Source organism: Peromyscus californicus, unplaced genomic scaffold (genome assembly GCF_007827085.1).
Source record: "Peromyscus californicus insignis strain IS unplaced genomic scaffold, ASM782708v3 Scaffold_4__1_contigs__length_199733344, whole genome shotgun sequence".
Taxonomy (NCBI): Eukaryota; Metazoa; Chordata; class Mammalia; order Rodentia; family Cricetidae; genus Peromyscus; species Peromyscus californicus.
Genome location: NW_026294562.1, coordinates 166,745,763 through 166,765,448, shown reverse-complemented (window position 1 = coordinate 166,765,448; position 19,686 = coordinate 166,745,763). Strand labels below are relative to the sequence as shown.

The 19,686-nt window shown below is 53.5% G+C and overlaps 1 protein-coding gene across 1 annotated transcript; it reads left to right on the top strand.

Moving 5' to 3' along the window:
* The first annotated feature begins 10,994 nt into the window (after nucleotides 1–10,994).
* On the top strand, nucleotides 10,995–19,406 carry Calm3 (calmodulin 3). Its single transcript, XM_052714609.1, has 6 exons — nucleotides 10,995–11,192; nucleotides 15,191–15,221; nucleotides 17,059–17,202; nucleotides 17,310–17,416; nucleotides 17,592–17,727; nucleotides 17,820–19,406. The coding sequence occupies exons 1-6, from the start codon at nucleotides 11,190–11,192 to the stop codon at nucleotides 17,846–17,848; spliced, it is 450 nt and encodes a 149-aa protein (XP_052570569.1). The 5' UTR covers nucleotides 10,995–11,189; the 3' UTR covers nucleotides 17,849–19,406.
* The last annotated feature ends 280 nt before the right edge of the window (nucleotides 19,407–19,686 follow it).

Here is a 19,686-nt window from a genome sequence, read left to right as displayed (position 1 = left end):
CTACACAGAGAAACCCTGTCCCAGATTCTGGACGCCAGGAGATGAGGCAAACCTTTAGACTAACACCATTAGCAGGTCAAGCTAAACCAAGGACTGGGGAGTAGCTTTGCTGGTAGGATGCCTGCCTAGCACGATGACGCCCTGGGTTGGATCCCCACCAACACGTGAAGGCAGGTGTACTGGTTCACGCCTGTCGTTTCAGCCCTCCGGGAGTGGAAGTAGGAAGATCAGGAGTTTGGAGGCAGGAGGATGGACAACCAGGGCTACCTGAGACCCTGTCTTGAGAAGATAACAAACAAGCAAAGAAATAAAATACAAATTCAAAAGTGAGGTGAGGGAGGTGTGCTCCCCTCCCCCCCCCCCCCCCCCCCGCGGATGTTTGGGGAAGGGTACCATTTTGCATGAAGACTGTTTATGTAAGTCTGTCCTTGACAGGATAATTTGAACAAAAGAATCTGAGATTCTCTTAGAAACTGTTGCTAGCTCTGAACAAAAAGAACCCCCCAAAGAAGCCCGATTGCTGATTGGTCGCCTCCCTTATTATCTGTTGCTATGGTGACATGGTGGTTAACCCTCACCTCTGTTTTGTAGAGAATAAATACGTGAGGGTTTCTCTATGAAATTGGTTGTTTTTCTCTTTCCACGAAAATGAGAAAATGAGAGAACAATGCCCTTTGAAATTTAGATTTTAACAAGAAAATAGAGGTTCTTGTCTTACATGAATTAACAAAAGCACAAACTCAATGTGACGCAGATTTAAATCCTGGTGATGGCTCCCAAATGCAGAGCAGGGCGCCACCTGGTGGTCCACAGTAGAATACCATGAGTGTATGTGCTACAAAGGCAACTCACCTCTAAAGGGGTGTGTGTGTGTGTGTGTGTGTGTGTGTGTGTGTGTGTGTGTGTGTGTGTGTGTGTGTGTGTGTGTGTATCTGTGTGTGTCTGTGTGTGTGTCTGTGTGTGTTTGTGTGTGTGTCTGTGTGTGTGTGTCTGTGTGTGTGCAAGACAGAGGACAATTTTTTCAGAAGTTGATGCTCTCCTATCATGCATTCTAGAGCTCAAACTCGGGTAATCAGGCTTGGCTGCAAGTGAGTGACAATTAGCCAACTTCCTGACACCATTTTACCCTCATATTTACATAAATAAATACAGCAGTAGCGCCCCTGCCTAGAATTCCTCAGTGAGGGGCTGGGGTGTGGCTCAGTGGTAGAGCCCCTGCCTAGAATCCCCCAGTGAGGGGCTGGGTGGGGTGTGGCTCAGTGGTAGAGCCCCTGCCTAGAATCCCCCAGTGAGGGGCTGGGGGTGTGGCTCAGTGGTAGAGCCCCTGCCTAGAATCCCCCAGTAAGGGGCTGGGGGTGTGGGTCAGTGGTGGAGCCCCTGCCTAGAATCCCCACAGTGAGGGGCTGGGGGCGTGGCTCAGTGGTAGAGCACCTGCCTAGAATCCCCCAGTGAGGGGCTGGGGTGTGGCTCAGTGGTAGAACCCCTGCCTAGAATCCCCCAGTGAGGGGCTTAGGGGTGTGGCTCAGTGGTAGAGCCCCTGCCTAGAATCTTCCAGTGAGGGGCTGGGGTGTGGCTCAGTGGTAGAGCCCCTGCCTAGAACCCCCCAGTGAGGGGCTGGGAGTGTGGCTCAGTGGTAGAGCACTTACCTAGAATTCATTAGATCTTGGGTTTCATCCTGAGTCCCACAATAATAATAATAACAATTACCAATTTATTTTTCCTTTTCTTTATTTCTTTCATTTGTTTAATTTGGTTTTGGCTTTTTCACAGAGTCTCATTCTGTAGCTCAGGCTTTGAGAGAGCTCACTACGTAGTCCAGGTTGGCCTCAAAAATCATGTGATTTTGCCCCTGCCTCCTGAGCATGACAGGTATGGGATTCCATGCCCGGCTTCATCTCCTGGTTCATTAGGGTAAGTAGGTATTTGTGGCTCTCGCCAGGGGACATCTGGGGCTGCAGGCACCTCGGTGTGGACCTCCAATTCCAAACACTCCCTGCAGAAGGAAGTCCTCAGGTCTTAGGGGCTGAGTGCTGGAGACAAGTTCCCTCCCTCCCCGTGACTCTCCCCAGTAACCTCTCACAAGAGAAGCCAGAAAATGGGCGACACAGCCAGATTCCCTTGTAATCTCATCTGACTCCTGACTACCCACTCTGTTGCTATATTCAATTTTTTTAGACGTTGTCATTCCAAACTACATTCAAAGAGGCTCAGACCCTCGGAGTGAACCTAAACCTGGGGAGGCAGGAAGATGATCATAAATGTGCCCATAGTGCCACCTGGTGGACCATGGTGCCAGCAGTAATGGAGAGAGGGGCCGGCCATTGAAGCATGCCTTTCGGTTCTGTGGCTCAGTATCTGTCATCTCAGCCACTCAGGATGTTGAGGCAGGAGGATTGGAATACGAGTCCCATCTGACCTACATATGCAGTGAATTCAAAGTCCGCCTGGACTGCTTATGACGATGCAACCTCAAAACTAAAAATGAAGTTGAGTGTGTGGTCTCCGCCTTTCATCCCAGCACTCAGGAGGCAAAAGCAGGTGGATCTCTGTGAGTTCGAGGCCAGCCTGGTCTACAGAGCGAGCTCCAGGACAGCCAGGGCTGCACAGAGAAACCCCGTCCCGAAAAACAAACAAGCAAAAAATGTAAATAAATAAAAGTAAAGATACTGGAGATATATGGCTTAGTGGTGGAGTGCTTTGTACTAGGTTCTGGGTTCAATTCCCAGCATCTGAAAAAAAGAAATGAAACAAAGACAATTCTTGGAAATATAGTTAAAGGAGTCTTGTGACGTTCTAGCATAAAACATTACTAGATCCTGAGACAAATCGCCTCCCTGAATAAGCCAGTGGTGGTTCTGATTGACTGTCTGCTGCCTTCCTCTGTGGCCATGGTGAGAACCATTTCCTCTGGTGCTGTTAAAAGGAATACGTACTTGTAAGATTTTTCTCTCACCAAATCAGAAGAGGATCATTGGTTATATTATCCCGCAAACAGAATAGAATTCAAGGCCGATGCCTTTGCCCCGGTTGGGGGTCAGGGTTCCATCAACCTTGGTAGCAACGGGTTAGGAGAGAGAGAAAAAATTTTCACCAGAGAGCCCTCTAGTGGCGCATGCGTGAACTGCAGGACACCTTTTGGACCTGTTCTCGGCATAGCCCTGTCTGTGCCCTCCAGGTTCTCTACCCATCCTTCACTGCAGTCCTTAACAGAGAGGTTAAGTCTTCTGCCTGAAATCACACAGCCAGGTACCGAAGGAGTGATGATTTTCATATTTAAACCCAGGTCTTGGGGCTAGAGAGATGGTTCAGCGGCTCAGCAGTTAAAAGCACTGGCAGCTCTCCCGAAGGACCCTGGTTCAAATCCCAGCACCCATGTGGTGGCTCACAGCTGCCCGTAACTCCAGTCTCAGGAGATCTGATGCCTTCTTCTGGCCTCCAAGGGCACCAGGCATGCACATGGTGCACAGTCATACATCCAGACAAAACACCCATACAGATGGGATCCAATAAAAAAGTAAATTTAAAAAAATAAATAAAGATTCAGATTGTAAAAAGCAAAAAAATCAAGAAACCCAGGTCTCTCTCTGACAGAATACTTCAATGTAGAAGAACATGTAGACAGAGCCAAAGGGATACACCTGTACTTTACAGGGGTCACAGCAGACAAATCTGTTGGCAAGGAGACACTCAATATCCAGGCATCTAAGATTGTCGTAAATCATGTCCTGAGCTGTTATGTCCTATGCTCCAAGAACACGGTCCCACTAAATCCTCCTGAAAATTTTTGGAAGAAAAATTATTGCAGTACCCATTCCACAGAGAAAGAGACTGAGGTTCAGAGATGCCCATGAAATCACTGGAGATCACACAACCCACAAGGCTGGGAACCAGAGCCGGGAACTTGCCGGAAACTTCTGCTCTCCCTAACACTGTTCAGGAAGGGATGTCGAGGGGTTGGGGATTTAGCTCAGTGGTAGAGCGCTTGCCTAGCAAGCACAAGGCCCTGGGTTCGATCTTCAGCTCTGGAAAATTAAAAAACAAACAAACAAACAAACAAACAAAAACAGAGGAAGGGACGTCGACAGTGAGCTAAGTGTGAGTCTGACTCAGTGCGAGAGGCGCTCTCAGGGCTGAGAGAGGTGGCTCACGCCTGTAATCCCAGCATTGGGGAGGCTGAGGCAGGAGGATTGCCATGAGTTGAAGGACAACATGGGCTACAGGAAGAAAAAGGGGAGAGGAAAGAAAGAATGAAGGAGAACTCTGCAGAATGAGTAATTTGCATATAGCTAATTTGCATATAGCTAATTGCAGTGCACTATCAAGGATATATTTTGAGTCAGGCAGTGGTGGCGCACGCCTTTAATCCCAGCTCTAGGGAGGCAGAGCCAGGAGGATCTTTGTGAGTTCGAGGCCAGCCTGGTCTACAGAGTGAGATCCAGGACACGCACCAAAACTACACAGAGAAACCCTGTCTCGAAAAGCAAAAAACAAATAAAAAAAAGAATATATTTCGAAACACTTGAGAGGCAGAGGCAGGAGGGTCTCTGTGAGTTCCAGGCCAGCCAGGGCCACACAGTGGGACCTTGCATCAAAAACTAGCGAAAAGAACGTGCTGGGGGCTGGAGCTTAGCAGTGGCTAAGAGCGCTGACTCTGTCTTCAGATGGCCCACGTTCCGTTCCCAGAGCCCACGTCAGGCGGCTCACAACTGGCTGTAACCCCAGCTCCAGGGGATTTGATGCCCTCTTCCGGCCTCCCTTGGCATCAGAACACACATGATATGTACATACAGCAACACACATACAAATTAAAATGAAATTTTTTTATACTTTTTTTTAGTAATTCATTTGGTGTGAAGGTGTCAGATCCCCTGGCAGTGGAGTTACCAACAGTTGTGAGCCACCATGTGGATGCTAAGAATTGAACCCAGGTCGTCAGGAAGAGCAGCCAGTGATCTTTACCTGTGAACCATCTCTCCAGCCCCCTTTGTTTTGTCTTTTGAGACAAGGTCTCACTATGTAACAGTCCTGGCTGGCCTCGAACTTACTATGTAGACCAGGTTGGCCTCGAACTCAGAGATCCACTTGCCTCTGCCTCCCAAGTGGTGGGATCAAAGGCAAGTGCCACCGTGTCTGGAATGTTTGAAGAATACAAGTCAGCAATAAGAAGACAGCCTGGGGGCTGGAGAGATGGCTCAGAGGTTAAGAGCACTGACTGTTCTTCCAGAGGTCTTGAGTTCAATTCCCAGCAACCACGTGGTGGCTCACAACCATCTGTAATGAGATCTGGCGCCCTCTTCTGGCATGTAGGCATATATGCTGGCAGAACACTGTATATATAATAAATAAATAAATAAATCTGAAAAAAGTAAAGAAGAAGAAGACAGCCTGATTTTAAAATGGGCAAGAAATTGGAATCAACCTTCTCCAAAGTACACAGACAATGAATGGTCAATGCACACACCTAGCGTGGCCAATACCATTAGTTACTAGGGACATTAAATACAAACCACGATGAGACATTGCATCATAACCTCTAAGAAGGCTGTAATTAAGAGAGAGAGGGCCTGAGGTCCTACCTTGGTTGGTGGAGTGCTTACCTAGGGTTCACTCCTAGGGTCCATCCTAACACTGTATAAACTAGGTGTGTTGACAAACATCTGTGATCCTAGCATTTGTGAGGGAGAGACGGGATCAGAAATTCAAGCCAATCCTTGGCTGCACAGTAAGTTCAAGGCCAGCTTGGGCTGGGTCAGACCCTGTCAAAAAAAACAAACAGGGGCTGGAGAGATGGCTCAGAGGTTAAGAGCACTGGCTGCTCTTCCAGAGGACCCGGGTTCAATTCCCAGCACCCACACGGCAGCTCACAATTGCCTGTGACTCCAGTTCCAGGGGATCTGATGCCCTCACACAGACATACATGCAGCCAAAGTACCAATGCACACAAAATAAGGATAAATAAATCATTTTAAAATGTTTTTAAGCCAGACGATGGTGGTGCACAACTTTAATCCCAGCACTTGGGAGGCAGAGACAGGTCAATCTCTGTGAGTTCCAGGCCAGCCTGGACAGCTAGAGCTGGTGCAGAGAGAAACCCTATTGTGAAAAAAAATTTTTTTTAAAAATTTGAAGATGAAAAAAAAAAAAAACAACACCACCACCAACAACAAAACAGTTCTCCCAGGTTAAGGGAGAAACCTTGCCTCAATGGAATAGACAGAGGGTGACACCAGACACCCTCTTCTGGGTCTTCCAACAGCACAGGTGCTCACACTCAAACACACTTGCACACATCCTCACACAGATACGTACACACAAAGGAAGAAAGCAACAAACCTTTAAAGAAAGAAATAGTCGGCTCCGACATTTGCTTACAGAAACTTCCTTTTGGGGCTGGAGAGACGGCTCCGTGGTTAAGAGCACTGGCTACTCTTCTTCAGTACCTGGGTTCAACTCCCAGCACCCACACGGCAGTTCACAAACATCTGAAACTCCAATTCGAAGGCATCCAAAGCCCTCTTCTGGCCTCCTCAAGTACCAGGCACGAATGCTGTGCACAGACATACATGTGGGCAAAGCACCCACAGATGTGGAAAAGAATAAATAAAATATTTTTTAAAACAGAAACTTCCCTTTGACACAGAATCTTACTATATAGCCCAGATGGCCTCAGATTTTCAACCTTCCTGTCTCAAAACAGAAACTGGACATGGGGGTGCACACCTTTAATCACCAGCACTCAGGAGGCAGAGGCAGGTGGATCTCTGAGTTTGAGGCCAGCCTGGGCTACAGAGTGAGATCCAGGACAGCCAGGGATATACAGAGAAACCTTGTCCAAAAAAAGGAAGAAAGAAAGAAAGAAAAGAAAAAAGAAAGAAAAGAAAAATAAAAAACCTAGCACACTCTCTTTAAAGGTATCACCCAGGCCGGGCGGTGGTGGCGCACGCCTTTAATCCCAGCACTCGGGAGGCAGAGCCAGGCGGATCTCTGTGAGTTCGAGGCCAGCCTGGACTACCAAGTGAGTTCCAGGAAAGGCGCAAAGCTACACAGAGAAACCCTGTCTCGAAAAACCAAAATAAATAAATAAATAAATAAATAAAAAATAAAGGTATTACCCAGAAATTGAACATGTAAGTTCCACACGCAGCCTTTGGTAGAATCCAGCCTAGGAACCACACCTAACTGGCAGGCCATTTGGGAAATGTTGTTTTTACTCCGGTTGGCAATGCGGCTAGCAAAAACAGCAATTATTCTGGAAGATGGGAGAACAGAACATCAGAGCAGAACACAGTGTGAGCTGCCGCCACCGGGATCCCTCACAACATCTTCCAAAGACTAGCAGCTCAGAGAAGCGCTCCAGTGGCGCTTAGGGCTGGGACGTGACTGTGACTGCCTTGGTGGCGTGCTTGCCTAGCATGCAGAAGGCCCTGAGCTCAATCCCAGTCCTGAATAAACCAGGCATGGTGGTGTGTGTGCACCTGTGTGTGTGCACGTGTGTGTGCGCCTGTGTGTGTGTGTGTGTGTGTGTGTGTGTGTGTGTGTGTGTGTGTGCGCATTGCCAGGAGGCGGTGGCGCACACCTTTGATCCCAGCACTCGGGAGGCAGAGGCAGGCTTGACTCTGTGAGTTCGAGGCCAGCCTGGTGTACAGAGCTGTTGTAGGATATTTGTACACTGTGTGAAGACATATTGCTGTTATTGGTATAACAAAAAGCTGAACGGCCAATAGCTAGACAGGGGGTACAGGTGGGATTTTCAGGGAGAGAAAGGAAGAGGAGGAGGAATCTAGGCACACAGGAGAAGGCAGGAGACAGGGAGAGGAAACAGGAGGTACAAGACGGAAGAGACGCAACACCATGTGATAGAGCACAGATTAAAGTAAATGGATTAATTTAATTAATGCAATGGATTAATTTAAGCTATAAGATCCAGTTAGGAATAAGCCTAAGCTATAAGCCAAGCTTTCATAATTAATAAGAAGTCTCTGTGTCGTTGGGAGCTGGCTGGGGGGACAGAAAAAGACTCGTTCCACAGAGCAGGCTCCAGGACAGCCAAGGCTACACAAAGAAACCCTGTCTCGAAGAGCAAAACGAAATCTTTTTTTAAAATGTGCAGTGTGAAGGCGGGAGGAATGGTAGGTGCTTGTGATCCCAACGTTGCAGAAACTGAAGCAGGAGGATCAAGACCAGCCCGGACTACACAGTAAGACCCCGTGTGCCGGCTAGTTCGATGTCACCGTGACCGCAAGCTGCGATCATCGGAGAGAAGGGAACCTCCATGGAGAAAACTCCCCCAGCACACTGGCCTGTGGACAGGCATTTGGGGAATCTTCTTCACTGATGATCGACCCAGGTGCCCCCCCACCGGCTGCCCCCGCAGGTGGTCCTGGACGGTATAAGAAGGCAGGCTGAGGAAGCCGGAAGGAACAAGCCAGGAGGCGGCGTTCCTCCATGGCCTCTGCTTCATTTTTCACCTCCAGATTCCTGCCTTGAACTGCAGCTTTGACTTCCCTTCAAGAAGGAAGGCAGCCTGTAAGCTAAATAAACCCTTTCCTTCTCAAGCTGCTTTTGGACGTGGCCTCTATTTCAGCAGTGGAAACCAAAAAAGGGGAGGGCACATTATTATTATTATTATTATTATTATTATTATTATTATTATTATTATTGGTTGTGAGCCTAGCCTTTAACTGCTGAGCCATCTCTCCAGCCAGGGAGGACACATTTCAATATCATATTATCATATGTCAGCGGTTCTCAACCTTCCTAACACTGTGACCCCTTTAATATAGTTTCTCATGTTGTGGCGACCCCCCCCCCCACCATATAATTATTTTCCTTGCTGCTTCATAACTGTAATTGTGCTACTGCTATGAATCGTAATGTAAATATCTGATATGCCACCCAAAGGGGGTCGAGCCCCACGTGTTGAGGACCACTGGCTGTCGTATGTAGTAATTCTTGCATTACAGGCTGCAGTTTAAGTCAGTGTCAACAAGATCCTTCCTCCTCTCTGCCTCTGCTCTAGGTCAGTTTTTTTTTTTTTTTTTTTTTTTTTTTTTTATTTTTAAAGATTTATTTATTTATTTATTAATTATGCATACAGTGTTCTGCCTGCAGATATCCCTGCAGGCCAGAAGAGGGCACCAGATCTCATTACAGATGGTTGTGAGCCACCATGTGGTTGCTGGGAATTGAACTCAGGACCTTTAGAAGAACAAGCAGTGCTCTTAACCTCTGAGCCATCTCTCCAGCCCCTCTAGGTCAGTTTTATTCCCTTCCCCTTTAGACACATTCTCTTTCCTAAAATGAGAGCAGATTTGGGAGATGGCCACAGGCGGCATCTACAGAAAGAATGTATTCTCCCACAGCCTCCCCTCCCTCAAAAGAAAGTTTTCTGACCCCGGAAGCTCCAGAGCCAAAAATCCAGGGAAGGGTTCTCATTGGTTCAGCCTACATCCTGTTCTGGATGGGGCATGTGATTAGCCTCGCTGGATTAACATGGCTGTCTCTCAGTCAATCACAGTGGTGAGAAGGTGATGTTCAAGACAATGTCAACTCTCGCCGGGCGGCCGTGGCGCACACCTTTTATCCCAGCACTTGGGAGGCAAGCAGATCTCTGAGTTCAAGGCCAGCTTGATCTACAGAGTGAGTTCCAGAACAGCCAGGGCTACACAGTGAAACCCTGTCTCAGAAGAGGAGAGTGAGAGAAAATGAGGGAGAGGGAGGGAGGGAGGGAGGGAGGAAGAATGTCAGCTCCTATTCTAAACGAGGGAACTGTACAGTAGTTATATACTATATACTGTGCTATACAATAGTCTCAGCTACCCATATTATCAGTTCTTTTTCTTTCCGTGTCTTGAACCCTGGAATATGAAGTGAGTTACACTGTCTAGAGGATCAGAGAATGATTTAGAAGTGTGGTGTCCCCAGCCCAGCCAAGCACCAAATCTCTGCATGCAGCTTTGCCCAATGTCAATAAATGAATGAATGAAAAGAAAGCCTGCATCCTGAGATGGTCCTGGGTCCAGATCCTGAGAGGATCAAGAGCCAAGTGGAGATTCCTACATATTGCTCTGGTGCATCTTTTAGATTCGTGTTTGTTTGATTGTTTGTTTACATTTATACAGCGTGCATATGGAGGTCAGAGGACAACTACTTATGGGAGTCTGTTTTCCCTTGCACCCCGTGAGTCCCCGGGATCGAACTCAGATTGTCGCACTTGACTGCAAGCGCCTTCAGCCGCTGAGTCACCCCAGCACACAGTACGGGTAGAGAGGGTGGAACCTTCACGAGATGGACGGAACCTAGAAGACCCGGCCACCGTGAAGAGCCGGGCCAGGCAAGGCTTCCAGACCCCTCGGTTTTGGATTAAACCATCTAGGATGGGCTCAAGGGGAGAGAGAAGAAAGTCCTTCTGCGTCTCTCTCCGGCCCTTTTGCGACTTCCAAGCCGCAGAGACGACGTCCTTGCGTCTCCAACACCCACTCCGTTCCCGCCTTCGTCTCTTTATGCCCCGCGGCTCCACAGAGCCACACAGCTCGTGCCGTCCCGTCCCGTCGTCCCCCCACCCCCCACCCCGCACCGCGCAGTGGCTCGCCCCAGTTTGACGCATTGCAGGGAAGGCCGGACCAATCGGAGTGGCGTTCTCATTTCCGCCGCGAGGCGGGCCCAATAGCGAGCGGCGTGGCTCACGGAGGGACGCGTCACTCCCCGCCAGCCGGTGCCCCTCCGCCAAAGCGGAAAGCTGAGCGGCGGCGAGAGGCTGAGCGCGCGGAGACCGAAAGTAGTCCTCGCGGCGGCGGCGGCGGCGGGGGGGGGGGGGGATCGCGAGCGCGCGTGCGCGCATACGCGCGTGCCCGGCGGCAAATTCCTGGGGCTCCTCCGCGCGAGGGGGGGCGACGAGCGCCGGTCCCGGCGCGGAGGGATCCGGAGGAAGCCGCAGTGCCCGCGGGAGCGCGCGGGCCGGCTGGGGCGGGGCCGGGCGAGGCGGGGCGCGCGCGGCTGCCGTTGAGGGACCGTTGGGGCGGGCGGCGGCGGCGGCGGCGGGCGGCGGCGGCAGCGGCGGCGGCGGCGGCGCGCGCTGCGGGCAGAGAGAGTGTGGAGGCGCGGACGCGCGGCGGAGCTCGAGCTGCTGCAGCTGCTGCCGCCGCCAGAGCAACCTCGATCCCCGAGCTCCGGACACCCGGTGCCTCGCCATGGTGAGTGAGGCGGCCGAGGTCGGGAGGGGACCCCCACCCCCCCACCCCCGCCCCGAGACGGCGAGCGAACCTTGGGCGGCAGAGGCCGGGCCCCTCGGGAATCTCCCAAGCGGCCCTGGGGACTTCTAGAAGCTACTTTATCACCAGGTTGGATTGGTGGGACCTCCCCCCTCCCCAAACCAGACAACCTGAGGCTTCAAATGGGGAACACCGGGGCACCCTCCCCCCCCCCCAAAAAAAAAAGCAGCATTGGGATCCATCACGGGACGCTGGGTCTCAGAATCACATCCTTACCCCGACCCCGGGAGGAGAAAATAGGAAGCGCCGGCGATGAAGACTTTGGGTCCTGGGAGAATGCAGGAAGCTGTTCCTGGAGGGGTGGCCGTGGGTAGCTGAGCCTGGGTGGGAGAGGGGGGCCGATCGGTTCCCAGGTGGCGTTCTGCAGAGGAGAGGATAGATTTGGAGATGGGATCCGGGGTCACTTCTGCATACTAGACCCCGGTGGGGGAGGGGTCTCCAAGGACAAGCATTGTTTGGAAGAGGAGGAGGACGAGGAGGAGGAGGAGGAGGAGGGTCAGGTGCAGGCTGAGGTAAGGAGGAGCCCGAGGTGGGTGGCAGCAGAGGCTGGAAGATGCTCTTGGAGCCTGCGGGGATCCAGAGGGGGACTGAGGAGGATTGGGGGTCTTAGAGATGTTCTAAAGGCGTAGGGATGTGGGGGAGCCAGGGAGCCTTGTGGAAAACTTGGTGGGGGTTAGCTAGGAAGGATTCCGAGGTTAAGGCCGTTGCACTAGGAAGAGAGATTGAAGGGAGGGTTGGCGAGGCGCGTTTGGCTTGGGTCGGTGGCAAACGGGGTTTCCAAGGTGAGGGGTGGGGGAGGACTTGAGTTTGGGTGGTGGGGGTGAGATTGGACAGGCTTCTAGAGGAGCGATGGGGGAGACAATGAATGGTAACTGAGGTAGGCCCAGGTTTAGAGGTGGGTGTCTCCAGGGAAAGGTCCTGCCACAAAGGCTGCTGCTGAGTCTGGGTTGGTAGTGGGCTGCTGCAGAGGCTCTGAAGGAGGAGCTGTGAGGCCCCCTTTCCCTGGGAAGAGTGGGGCTGGGCCAGGCTGAAGGCAGTGGGAGCAGGTGGGTGGAGTTGTTCAGGTCCCCATTGCGCACTGAAGCTGCATGAAGTGGGAGTGGGGTCAAAGTTTGGGGTGCACCCGATGAGCTGTCCTGCTTACAGCCAGGAAGCCTAGCCCCCTCGTTGTCCCTTGTAAGCCAGGAGGTGTCTTTCTCCTCCAGCCCCGTGCACCTGCTTCTCCTCACTGTGCCAAATGACAGTGCAATACAGTACAGTGTGGTGTCAGTGACAGACGCCTGGTCCCATCCCCTCAGGGTGGGGGCTGTAGCGCGTCTCCAGAGACCTCCAAGGGACCCTCTCATTGGCTTGAGAGCAGCTTGTTCTGTAAAGGCCTCTTCTCCAGCTCCCCACGGCTCGAGCTTCTAGAGGCAAACAGCAGACTACTTCTCCCCTGGTCCTGCCACCCACAACACCCCCAGCCCCCCCAGGCTCAGCCTGGGAACCGTGTGCACCACCCTCCCTGGCAAAGCTGGGGAGGACAAGCAGCCGCCACCATGTATCAGATCTCATCCTGCTGACACAGACCTGAGGGCTCCTCTTGCCACCACCCCATTTCCCCCCAGCAGAACCTTGCTAAAGGGGCCCTGCAGCTTGGGCAGCTGCCAGCAGCCCCCACTCCCCGCCTCCAGAGGAGGGTCCCAGCTTTGGCCCTGACCGGTTTTTCTCTTTCTGTTTGTAATCAGCAAGGTATAGGAAGGAAGAGTCCCTGGTAACTGGCCTTGGACTTTGGCCTGAGCGCTGTGGCTCCTCCTTGGCCCCGGTGAGGGGCCCTGGCCTTGGGTTCCGAGCTCACTTAACACTGCTTTCTGGCACCCTCTGGGGGCTGGGGCAAGACAGAAATAATCCCCTTCCCCCTCCCCACCTCAAGCTGCTTTTTCTTGTCCAGCCCCTCTCTGGAGCCTGAGATGAAGGTCTGGGAAACTGGAGAGGAGCCTGGTTATTCTGCGGTGAAAGCTAACGATCTGGGCTGGGAAGGGCCTCCAGCAGTAGTCAGACTCACTTCTCGGGCCATCAGTTTTCCAGGCCAACAGCCCTGCCTTTCTGTCTGTGGCCTTCCCTTGATGGAGCAGGGGCAAGGGCTCCCGGATGTCAGGCAGAGTGTCTGACAGGCCCTCCACAGAGCCAGAGCCACGCCTATTTGCAGCAACCGTGCCTGCTCTGCAGCTTCCAGCTCTTGGGGGAAAATGGCACAGAGCGGCCTCCAGAGCCATCCTCGGCCATTCTGCAGCCTGCCTCGGCCTCCTGGCCCCCATCCCCCTTCTGGTGTCACCAAAAGGGGAAGAGGACAGGGCTTCTTGCAGACAGCACTGTGTGACGGGAAGGTCCCTGAGTGGGCTGGCTTTTCCCATACGAGGCCCATGGATGGAAGAGAATGAAAAGCAGATGGGCCCCAGAGCTGCCCTCCCCTCCCCCAGCACAGCCTGGCCTCGGTAACCAGAAGCCCGGGCTCTTCTCACTTTCCCAGCAGCTCGTACCAGTGTCCTCAGGTGTCAGAACCAAGGGGCGGGCCCGGGCACCTTTGCCCGCCTCAGCTCAGGAGGGCGATTAGAACAAGGACTCCTTGGCCCAGGCCACAGGTCAGGGCTAGGAAGCCCACCACTCTATTCATTTTTGATAGCTGTGCAGAGGACTAGCCATTAGGCCGTTACTGTCCACCTTCCTTCTCTCCCTCCTGTGCCCCCCCATCCCTCGGCAGACATCTCCCCTCTGCCCCATCACTTTGATTCTCCTTTGATACCTCATGTGTGGGACTTGGTCTCAAGTTCCTCTTCCTCCAGGTTAAAAGTGCATCATTTGTGAATATGGAGGAGGGGTGGGCTACCACTTTTAAGAGCGGCTCAAGGGTTAGGGATAGGCAGTGGTTTGTGGCCTCTGCTGGAAGCTCCGGAGCCTTAGTGGAATGCTCTGTGTGTCTGCCATAGTTCACTTCCGCTTCTGGCCTGCAGGCTCAGACCAGGAGCCTGCTGTGGCCTTGTGCCCCTTGCCCTCATGGGAAAAGGAAAGGAAGCCTCATGGACTACAGTGGCCCAGGGATGGTGGAGATTCTTCAGCAGGATTCACACCCCAGGAAAGAAAACTGGCCTTGTAACTGTCCGAAGTTGGGGTCCAGCACCCATTCGCTGCTCCCTTTAGGACCTCCACACAACCTTAGATGCACCAGGGGCTGTCTGCCGTGGCTGGCCAACCTCAAGTAGCCTGGACTGAGAAGGGTTAAAAACTGCAGCACTTAATCTGGAAGGCTGAAGCCTAAGCAGACTTCAGTCCTTTGCCCCCATGGCTGCCTGCTGCAGTCACTCCCTGCAGAACAGAATGGTGCTCTGCGCCTCCCCTGCCTGTGAGGGGTGGAGCAGCCTTTCCCCTGACCAGGGTTCTTTCAGGCCCTGGAACAACTTGGAGACACCAGCTAAAAGAGATGTTGCCACTTGAGCCTGGCTGCCTGGACCTAGTACCTCCAAATAGGTGACAGAAGCTAGCAAAGAGCTGCAGACAGCTTCCTCCGCCCTACCCAAGGACTGGCCTGTTTTGCTTTGGAGCCTTCTAGAGCACTTGATGAGGCCTCTGGGGCAGCTGCTTCTTGCCTCAGCCTCTGGGGCTCCCGAAGTGAAACCTTAACACTGCATGCACTGCGTCCAGGCTGGGATTGGAGCAGCTCTGCTGCTGAGGCCGGGGGCTTCTGCAGCCTGCCTGTGGTTGCAGCCTGCCCCAGCACCTGACTCGGGGGTCCTGACTATCCCAGGCCCTGCCTCTGGCGGGCTCTTCCCTCACCCAGCAGGTGCATCTTATGAAACTGGCCCCAACAGAGGGGGCAGGGGCAGGAGGGCACCTCCAGCGTGGGTGGGTCGCCCAGTGACTTACTCTCCTTCCTCCTTTTCCAGGCTGACCAGCTGACCGAAGAACAGATTGCAGGTGAGTGTGCCACTCTCCAAAGCCAGATCTTAGCCAGGCCTGCGGCTAGAATGTCGGTGTGTGTACAGAAGAGCTTAGCGGGGCACAGCTGTCTGTCCTTCCCTGACACAGCTCCCTGGGGCCTTGGAATGAACCTCTCCTACAGAACCCACCCAGCTGTCAGGCTGAGGAGGTGTAGTAGTCCTGCCTCCCTTGCTATAGGCTGGCCACTCCCACCTCCACGTGCTCCCTTGCTTCTTTTTCCCTCTTCCAACCCTGTCTTTGGGCATCGATAGAGCTTAGCTTCCCTGACCCCACCCCAAGCAGGCGGCTCCTTTCTCCTACGCCCTGCCTGTGTGGTACAGGCCTGTCTGATGGGCCACAGATGTTCTGTTTTCCTTTCTGTTGTTGCCTGGCACCAGGAATCAATTCCTAGAGCATAGGACTTGGTTTTGTTGGTTGCTGCCATAGCCTCAATGCGTGGAGCATAGTAGACACCCCATAAATTCTTCCTGCACAAACGATAATCGTGTACCTCCCATAAGCTAAGCAAAACCCTAGGCCCCGTGTGATTTATTTTTGTGGCTCTGCCCCCCAACCCAAGCCCCAGGAAGACCAGCTGCAGGACCGATGGAGCCATGGACTCTGTTTCTGCCCCTCCACAGCCTGAGGCAATTCCTGGGATATCTCCTAACCACAGGTTGCTGCAAAGCTGACCAGAGGCCAAAGTAAGAGAAAAGGTCTCTGCCCCAGCTTTGCTGGCTCCAAGACCAAGGTGTTAGAAGAGGACCTGCTTTCTCAGAGTCACACGTTGGCCTTGGGCAGGAAGAGACCCACCAAGGAAAGCAAAAGATTAGACTTGTTTATTGGTCATGAGCTCTTGGGTCACATGACCCACTCTCTACTGCCTGCCCCACCCCCACCCCCAGCAGCCAGGCCTCAGCACAGGGAGATGACAGCATCCCCAAGGAGACTTGGACTGTTTCCCCAGGGCCCAGAAGCTCGAGTCACAGCTGCCCAGCCGTGCGTGTCCCTCCCACGACACCTGCCATCCCCAACCTGGCCCTCCTGTAACATAAGCACACACCTCACTTTTCACCCTGAGCCTGCCCATTAGCAAAATGTCCACCCCCCCCACCCCCAGCCCACACCCTCTTGAGAACAGGCTGCCAGGCATCTGTTCTCAGAGGGTTTGGGGGTGGGGAGCTCTGGGTGCCAAAGTGGGCCCAGTGGGAGGGCAGGAGCCACATGCTTCTCTCCCTCTCCTGATGCGGCCCCAGCTGTGGCCTTCCCACTCGACACCACACTCCTGGTCCTCCTGGCTTGGCAGCCATCCCCCTTTGCCTCCCTCCCCTCCCTGTCCATCGGCCAAGCCCTGCTGCGGACCACCCCCCACGTCACCGCCCCCAGGCTTGACTCCTTCTCTGGGAGCCGGTAGCACCCACGGTGGGGACTGGGCTGACGGTGCCCAGCAAAAGGAATTTGGTGCCACATTTCCTTTTGAGGCTGGCCGAAAGCCTCTGCAGCCTCCCCTTCCCCTCCTGCCAGTTGAGCTTGGCTAGTGAACTTCAGATGGAGAATTGTCTTGCCTGTTACCCGCTCCATCACTTTGGTCCAGTGCATCATTTGAAAGAGAGGCCATAGCCAGGGACCAGGAAGACATGGAGAACTATCAGAGGACAGTTGTCAGGCCAGGTCACTCGACTAGATGGGCTGAGGAGGGGAGAGTGAAAGAAGGCAGGGGTACACTGAGGAAGTGGGGCCCTGACCCGAGGCCTGGCCCCTGCGCCTTCCTCCTCCGCCTGGAAATAGGTGACTCTAACCTCTTGGCTCCTGGCACATTCCTTTCCCTCCCCAGAGTTCAAGGAAGCCTTCTCCCTCTTCGACAAGGATGGAGATGGCACCATTACTACCAAGGAGCTGGGGACTGTGATGAGATCGCTGGGGCAGAACCCCACTGAGGCCGAACTACAGGACATGATCAATGAGGTGGACGCTGATGGTGAGCTCCTGCGAGCAAGCCTACCCACTCTGCTCACTCGTGACCTCGGGGAACCATTATCTCTTCTACAGGGCTCTAGGTAACTTCTGCCTGCCTCCCTCTTCCAGGGAATGGGACCATTGACTTCCCAGAGTTCCTGACCATGATGGCCAGAAAGATGAAGGATACAGACAGTGAGGAGGAGATCCGAGAGGCCTTCCGTGTCTTTGACAAGGTAAGCAGTCCTGCTCAAAGCCCTGTAACAGATGCCGGACAGCAAAGCCAGAAGCCCCTCTGCGCTTTGAGAACTCCTTCACCCAGTATGTGGGCGAGGCAGTTGACAATCCCTGCCCACCACAGCTCTCCAAGCAGGAGAACCTGAGTGACAAGCCTTTGTCCCCAAACCCCAGGATGGGAATGGCTATATCAGTGCCGCCGAGCTGCGTCACGTCATGACGAACCTGGGGGAGAAGCTGACGGACGAGGAAGTGGATGAGATGATCCGAGAGGCTGACATTGATGGAGATGGCCAGGTCAATTACGAAGGTGAGTCGTGTTGGGCAGGTCCTCCGTGCCCCTGGAGCTGGGAGGACCGCGGGGGTTCAGCCTGTGATGAACTCCACTCTATCTCTTGGCAGAGTTTGTACAGATGATGACTGCGAAGTGAAGGTCCGGGCAGCTGGCCATGCCCGTTCTCCTGATCTCTTCTCGCGCTCTCCTCTCTTCAACACTCCCCTGCGTACCCGGTTCTAGCAAACACCAATTGATTGACTGAGAATCTGATAAAGCAACAAAAGATTTGTCCCAAGCTGCATGACTGCTCTTTCCCCTTCCTCCTGACTGTCCCTCCATGCCCTCACTGCTTCCTTTGGCCTCCCCTTCCATTCCCATTTTCCAGGCCTGATGCATTCATAAGGTGAACCCATTGCCCTGGGGAGCCTCTGTCCTCCTCCTCCTCCTCCTCCTCCAGCCCGGATGGCTCTCCTCCGTTTTTGGTTTGTTTCCTTCTGTTTGCCCTTCTTTGGGTGCTGGGGTGGCCACTGTCCCTGCCCAGTGGGGAGGGGAGCAAGGCCTTTGCCAAGTGGAGGAGCATGTCCTCTGCCACCGTTGCATGCACCCCGGCCCTGTGATTCTGTGTGCAAACCCAGCAGCCTGTGGGGCAGGGTGCCAAGAGGGAGTGTTCCAGGACTGAGAGGGTCAAGGAAGTGTGGCAGTGATTGGATGTGACCCAGGCTGGGGGACGGGGTGGGAGGGTGGGGAAGGGGCAGGAAGGCCTTGGAGGCTAACACGCTTTCACTCGTGGAGGGGGACGGACAGAGCGGACAGCACTCGGGTCTCGCTGGCGCTGTTCTGAAACCATCTGGCTGGCTTTCTGAGGTCAGGCTGGGTGGGGGGCTGTCATTGGCCACGCTGCCGATCACACTTGCCCTCATCCCTCCAGCGATCTCACGCTGTTCTGTAAATACCTGGTGCTAATATCCCATGCCGCTCCCCCATGGCGCCCCCAGCCACCTGCCCAGTCCAGGGCTGGTCCAAGAATGATGTGGGGGATGGTCGCTGTGTAATGTGCTGGTGATCTTTTTTCTTCCCCTTATTCCCCTTAGAACTTTGATTTTGTCCCAAACATGCCGGGCCAACTAAAGGGTGGGGAGAGGGGAGACGAGCCCCACCATGCTCACAAGAACCAACCTGCAATAAACACTTGTGTGGGCCGCCGCGCAGAGCACGCAGCGGGCACCTCCTGCCCCTCCGTGGTGACTTGGCATCGCTTTCTGCCCGCCTCTGCCCTCGCCCTGCCTGTCCTACTCCCCAGCGGAGAGCATGATCCGCGCCCTTGCTTCTGACTCTAGCCTCTGGGACGTCTGTCAGTCGACGTGGGCAGTCCAGTCTGGGTTCCTTTCCTTTCTCTGTTCTCCTCCGGCCCCCCCAGGGCAATCACGTGGCTTTTGCTGGGACCTGCCCAGCTTGAGACTCTTCTCCATCCCTTGGCGCCAGCCTGGAGGGAGGGAGGGACAAGGCATGTCGGGAGACCCAGCCAGAGCTAAGGGTGAGGGCAGGTAGGCGTGAGGCTGTGGACTTTGCGGAATGTTTCGGTTTTGGTTTTTTGTTTTGTTTTTTTTATTTTGTTTCTTTTTTTTTTTTTTTAAACCGGGCAATATTGTGTTCAGTTCAAGCTGTGAAGAAAAATATATATCAATGTTTTCCAATAAAATACAGTGACTACCTGTCTGGACTCTTCCATCTACCCTCAGCCTTCCTCTGTGGACAGGCCGCCAAGGGCAGGTCACTGCCCTGGCCTGGAAGTCTGGGTCTGTGTGTATGCTGGCAGAGATAGGCCCACCATCAGGAGAGCTCCCGAAGGCACCTGACCCAACATCAGGGAAGATATACAGCCAAAGGGGACTATGGGAACCCCGTGACAGGAGAGCAGGATGTGAAGGGCCAAAGAACAGCAAGGCTGGGTGGGGCCGAGGGTGACAGGTCCTGCATGGGGGGGCCTCACTG

Coding starts and splice junctions, on each gene's coding strand:
- Calm3 (XM_052714609.1), top strand. Junction 15,222..17,058: donor GACCGAAGAACAGATTGCAG/GTGAGTGTGCCA, acceptor TTCCCTCCCCAG/AGTTCAAGGAAGCCTTCTCC. Junction 17,417..17,591: donor CCTTCCGTGTCTTTGACAAG/GTAAGCAGTCCT, acceptor CCCAAACCCCAG/GATGGGAATGGCTATATCAG.